Consider the following 6,000-nt stretch of genomic DNA (forward strand, 5'->3'; position numbering starts at 1 on the left):
TCCCTCAAGGGGGTTGCGGGTATATGTACAGCCTGGTATGAGGACCCCATATGCTCATATATTAAACAGGCAGCCCATTAAGTTTATTGGGAACAATACACCTTGGGGTACAGTTCTGTAATTGGACATCACCGCCATTCTTTTTCTATGGTTCTGTTTAAATAAGAGACCTAAAATAGGTTAATTATACAGTTAAATATAAGATCTATCCTATAGCATATATAGTGCTCATTGTCCCCTGAGGAAGACGTGAGCCCAGACCACCAGCAAACACATCCTGGAACTGATCTGATTCTGTATATTCACTATAAAGGATTATTTCTAATATATTTTATTCTATGGATGGTTTCACCCATATGACATTGTTGTGTATAGGATGATGGGTTCAGATTAGGACCTCCGTCACATCAGACATTGGCACAGGAACCCCCATGTCTCTGATGTTTGAGCACTCCAGGAAGAGAGATCTCCATGCTGATTGATTCCAAGGGGAGGGTTGTAGAAGGGTCAAGTGCACAGGGCTGTGTATAGATGGGACCTGTCTAGGTGTTCATGGAGTCCAGGACTGCTAGAGAGATAACCGGTGGAATAGCAGATGCTTCAGTACTGACATACCAGGCATTAGTCCTATATATATTATCATCTATACATTCATCCATCCATCCATCATAAAATAATTATATTATGGACTAGAGATGAGCCAACCTAGAGTATTTGCGCCATTTGATTACAAACTGCTGGAGAAGTTGGATGTAGCCCTAAAGCTGCCAAGAAAATATGGATACAGTCATAGGCCATCGGCTGTATCCATGTTTTCCCAGACTCCCTAGGGCTGCATCCAACTTCTTCAACCGAACCCGAACATACTCAAGGGAGGAGATTTATGAAACTGGTATAAAAACTTTATTCCATCAGCGAACGACGATCGTTTCACGCACACACACCTGAGGCGCGCTTCCTCCCGGCCTATGAGGAAGCGTGCCTCAGGTGTGCGCGCGAAACGATTGTCGCCCACTGATCCACATCCCTGTTGCCAGATATGGAATAAAGTTTTTTCTGCACATAGCACTTATGCTTGGTGAGTGTCACGTTTTTTTTCTACATTTCCAGACTACCAAAGACTATAGGGGAGATTTATCAAACTGGTGTCAAGTAGAATTGTCTTAGTTGCCCCTAGCAACCAATCAGATTCCACCTTTCATTTCTCAAAGAATCTGTGAGGAAAAATGGAATCTGATTGGTTGCTAGGGGCAACTAAGACAATTCTACTTTACACCAGTTTGATAAATCTTCCCCTATGTCTACATGTTGAGCACTACTACGGGACTTAACAGGTAAAGGTCCTTCAATAATTTGCACACCAAAGCTAGTGCTAGTAGTGCCGAGTCTTCTAGTTATTGGATGCCCCCAGGTACTATGTTGGCACCCTGTATATGTCAAAAACACCTAGGGGGACATTTATGAAAGGTACACCAGAGGCGTACGCCAGGGAGAAGGTGCAGATTTGCCCCTTCTCCCTGGCATACGCCTCCCGTACGCCCGGCTTGCCCGATGGGTGGGCTGGCGGAGCTTGGGGGGGTGTGATAAAGCGGGGAGGAAGTGTGGAAGATGGTATAGATTTGGTACGCCAGGCCCAGATTTGTGTGCCCGGCCGGCTGGATTCACTAATCCTGCCTGGGAAAAGGGGGAGGGACTTAATATAGGACTGGCGTACTTGTACGCCGGTCTTCGTAAATCCCCTCCATAGTGCGTACCCCTCTAGATACTGGGCATGTGCACACACTGCAGGCTGAGAATTCAAGATCTAAAATAAAATCTTCTTGTCATGACCCTATACAGTACTGATGGGAAATGTGCAGTGTCGGACTGGGGTACCTCAGGCTCACCAGAGAATTTGATTCTAGGGGCCTCCTGTGTCCTGACTGCCAGCAGCAGCACATAGAGCAGATGGAGGCGGCCTGAGAGGAGGACGTGAGCAGGGTCCCAGGGGAGAGGAGAGGGGCTGCACACTACATGTTGCTGCTCGTCACCTAGTCACTCTCTGCCTCTATATAATAAGACAGAACCTCAGGTTACTATATACAGGCAGTAAGTGACAGGCATGTGTAGCAGTGCTGAAGGATTATATATGTCATCCTGGAGCTACTAAACAGGGAGGCCCACCTCCTGCTTAGGGGCCCATCAAGGGGCAGGGCCTGTAGGAGGATCCAACTACTCTCCTGTGGGCCAGTCCCAGCCTGAACATGTGGCAGTAAAGTTTCTTTATATGATTTATTACTACTAAGGTTTTAACTACTCCCTCAGTCTTGCTCATATATTACAATTTTTGAGGAATAGATCAGACCATGAATAATAGGAAGCCATAGCTGGCTGCTAATCATATGACATGCTATGATAGTACAAGAGGCGGTGGGAACATGGTTGTGAGCATGAGACGCAGACTACAGCACACAGTCTCTTGTCAGTCTCTCTATTCTAGGAGTGGGGTTGAATAGATGATTTTATAGGTTTAGTAATATTGACCACATCTATTATATAAGTCTAAAGGCTCTGGGTTGTGTCCCTCAGGCTTGTACAGAAATGGTGATTCCGTTTTGCTCCGATGGGGTCACAGACATGTTTGAGCCCCAAATGTGGAATTTCGAGACTTTTTCGGACAATTGTTATAAAAAGTGGGGGATCAGGCCTCGTCCTACATGGATCACATCCATGTATGGTGGAAAGAACATCATGGCTGCTAGCAACATCATCTTCAGGTGTGCCCAGCTTTCATTCATTTAATGGGTTAAGAAGGTCCAAAAAATGTCAGAATGTAGAAGATGAACCGATCTTTATAGAGGTCAATGACGCAGCTTACTCTGCCACCCAAAGAGAAACAAGCCAGTGCCCAACGGTTGCTATAGGCCTGCTTCTCCTTGGTTGAGACCACAGAGACTAATCCTACCTCTGTTGAAGGTTGTTGGGTGGGTGGTCCATCTTTATTACACTCCTTTTCATATATATATATATATTATACTAATAACCCCCATACCTAAATCCTAAATGCTACTCGCATTACCACCTATGGATAACATTTGACTCTAGTTGCTTCTCTATATTTGTTGGCTTGGTGGTCCCCCGGGCACTCGAGACCCCACTGTAGATGCCTATGTAATGTTTGTTTGTGTTTATTTCTTACAGCAATGGTGAACTGGATCCGTGGTTGGTTGGTGGTGTCAAGCAGAGCCTCAGTGACTCCTTAGTGGCCATTCTCATCACAGATGGGGCCCATCACCTGGACCTGCGCTCCAATAACGCTTATGACCCCAGATCTGTGATTGAGGCCCGGGCACTGGAGGTGGCCTATATGAAGAAGTGGATTAAAGAGCATAGTCAGCAAGTGAATCGAATATAATGAGTCTGTTCCTGCTGTCCCTCTGTGGACCACATCTTAAGGAAAGCGCCTCCATCCGGGTCCTGAGAAGTTTAAGAAATGGAAAATGAAAGCTTCCAAAGATATATATATATATGTATAACATGATGGACATTTTGGCACTTTTGGCACTGTGTCACCATGTTTATTCCACCTTAAGTGAGGGCAGCATAAACTAGTGACAGAAATGCTGAACAGATCGGTGTATTACTTGCATCATTTTGTTTAGTTGTTCTCTTAATATGCAGGAGAATAGGATTCTTGCCACACCCCTAACCCCGACCCCCAGCTGCTGATTGACAGTTGCTACCTATATACAACATGGATAGATAACTGCCAATCAGCTGCTGGTGGGCGGAGTTTTCTGCTTCTCATAAATATCCAGGACTACTGAGCTCATGCACATTATGGAGAGGACTACTTATTGTCCATGTTATTCAGGAGGATATCTCTGGATCAGCTGCTCAGAACAATGTAAGTGATACATCATTCTGTTCAGCTTCTCTGTCAGAATGAGCCAAACAATAACCAAAAGCTTTGCCGTGAAGCCGGACTGAGTGATGTTACCAATGCTGAGGATGTGTGATCTTTTTCTATTATGTCTCTTATGCTTTGTTCCTTCTTTGTGTGTGGGCGCTTATGCTATACAGGAGCTACGTGATGTCTTGACGCTCTCCTGTAATGTAATATGTCTGTGATTTAGGGACTGGATCCTTTCATATCAAATGTTTGTTTTGTAGGTTTGTCAGATGGGATAACAAGTATCATCGTGTGTGATTCAGAAAACACTTACTGCTTAGTAGAGATGAACGAGTAGTGAAATATTCGAAAATTCGAAATACGTTTCAAGTAGACCTCGATACTCGAATATCGAATCCCATTAAAGTCTACGAGAGAAAAATGCTTGTTTATTGGTAACCAAAATTCGACCACTTGGAGGTCACCAAGTCCACAATGACACCTTAGGAAATGATGCCAACACCACTGGAATACAACTGGGACAGCAGGGGAAGCTAAACGATAATCGTTCGGTTGAAATGCAGTTAACGATTAACGACCAAACGAGAAATCGTTGATCCCTTTATAAGACCTGGACCTATTTTTATTGTTGCTCGTTCGCAAAACGTTCGCATTGAATAAGACATCGTTCGGTCGTTCGCAATAGATACGAACGCAATAGCGAATAAATAGCGAAGAAAAAACTTTCGCAACTACGATCATAAGTAACGATTATCGTTCCATGGAAATGAGTGAACGTTTTTAGGTCTTTCGCAATAGCGGTCGTTTGAGATCGTTAATCGTTAATGATTATGCAAACGATAATCGTCCGGTGGAATAGGGCCCTAACACGCCAAAGTCACAACATTACGCTACTATCACAGCCTCTCAACAATACACTCCAAACACAATGTAACCTCTATGTAAAGTTGAATAAAACACCAGGAAACCATCTTTCCTCTACATTAGCATGGGCAGAAAGCCAAATTTTAAGCAAAAGAAACTTTTTCATGCACCTCTTTAAATCACGTGTCCTATGACAACTACAGATGTCATTGGCAAGGGGGAGATCAAACAGCACCCTCCGATAACTGTCATTGTGTGTCTGTGTGTGTCTGTGTGTGTGTGGTTTTTTTTGTGATGTGGTCAGACATGTTTTACACATAAAGGGTTGTGGTTCTCATGGAAACCATGTAAAAATTTAAATTGAGGCCCTTCGGTGAGGTGAGCCCTCCAAAAATCCTGGGAATTACAAGAGAACTGATAACAATACAGGCTTCTTAAGAGACCCTGGAATTTGAATGTTCTAAGAGAAGGCAAATTTAAAGTGTACCTGTCTTTATAATTTTCAAAATCTAAATCAACAGTAGATGTGATATAAAGCAAGTTTGCAAGCAAGTTTTTGGCTATGGCTGTATCCTAGTTTTTCAGGCGGTCCTCCCGCTGGATCCGCCCGCTCCACGGAGCGGGCAGACTGCGGGAATCATTACCGAGGGTTCGGGTTCGTACGAACCCGAACCGAACTCGGTTCGGACCATCCCTACTGGTAAGTATAGCTTTGTTTTACAGCAATATAACAACAAAAAAAAAAATAATGAATGTATATTGCAAACTTGCTTCACTTTACATCTACTGTTGATTTAGATTTTCAAAGTTATAATAATAATAATAATAATAATAATAATAATAATAATATATTTATTTGTATAGCGCCAACAGATTCTGCAGCTCTTGCGACAGTGACACTTTAAATGGAATTTGATGGCAGAGGACACCCCCAACAAGCTTTTATCCACAGATAAAGTGGTTCAAAATGGACAACACAAGGATCCTCCTAAAATAGCAAGATTCTGATTGAAAGTTGAAAGGCCAAGTTTTTGCCACACACCCTGATTCAATTGTGCATGGAAGCCTAATTATTGGAGGTAGGGAAGCCAGAAGGCACAAAAATTATCAATACCAATTGGGATGAGCATTGACAAAAAATAGGTTGAGCCCTCCAAAATGGAGTTTAGGCCTTTGAGTTAAGCCATTTAAAAATGGAGTTAGACAAGTTATCATTAAAACTTTCAAAAAATTTATTTTGTAGC

The 6,000-nt window shown here is 43.1% G+C and overlaps 1 protein-coding gene across 2 annotated transcripts in view; it reads left to right on the forward strand.

The window, feature by feature from the left end:
* The window catches only part of LOC138792367 (lysosomal Pro-X carboxypeptidase-like), a 28,686-nt gene extending 24,192 nt beyond the window's left edge, over positions 1-4,494 (forward strand). Inside the window, exons 8-10 of one of the 2 annotated variants that reach the window (XR_011363135.1) lie at positions 2,569-2,756; positions 3,181-3,886; positions 4,153-4,494. Coding sequence is in view for 1 of the 2 variants with exons in the window: in XM_069969718.1 (XP_069825819.1) it covers positions 2,569-2,756; positions 3,181-3,394 (402 nt within the window). In the remaining variant the exon portion in view is untranslated. Of the gene's footprint in view, positions 1-2,568; positions 2,757-3,180 lie in introns of both variants that reach the window. The other variant, XM_069969718.1, reaches the window with a different exon arrangement.
* Positions 4,495-6,000: the final 1,506 nt, after the last annotated feature.

Source organism: Dendropsophus ebraccatus, chromosome 5 (assembly GCF_027789765.1).
Source record: "Dendropsophus ebraccatus isolate aDenEbr1 chromosome 5, aDenEbr1.pat, whole genome shotgun sequence".
Classification (NCBI taxonomy): Eukaryota; Metazoa; Chordata; class Amphibia; order Anura; family Hylidae; genus Dendropsophus; species Dendropsophus ebraccatus.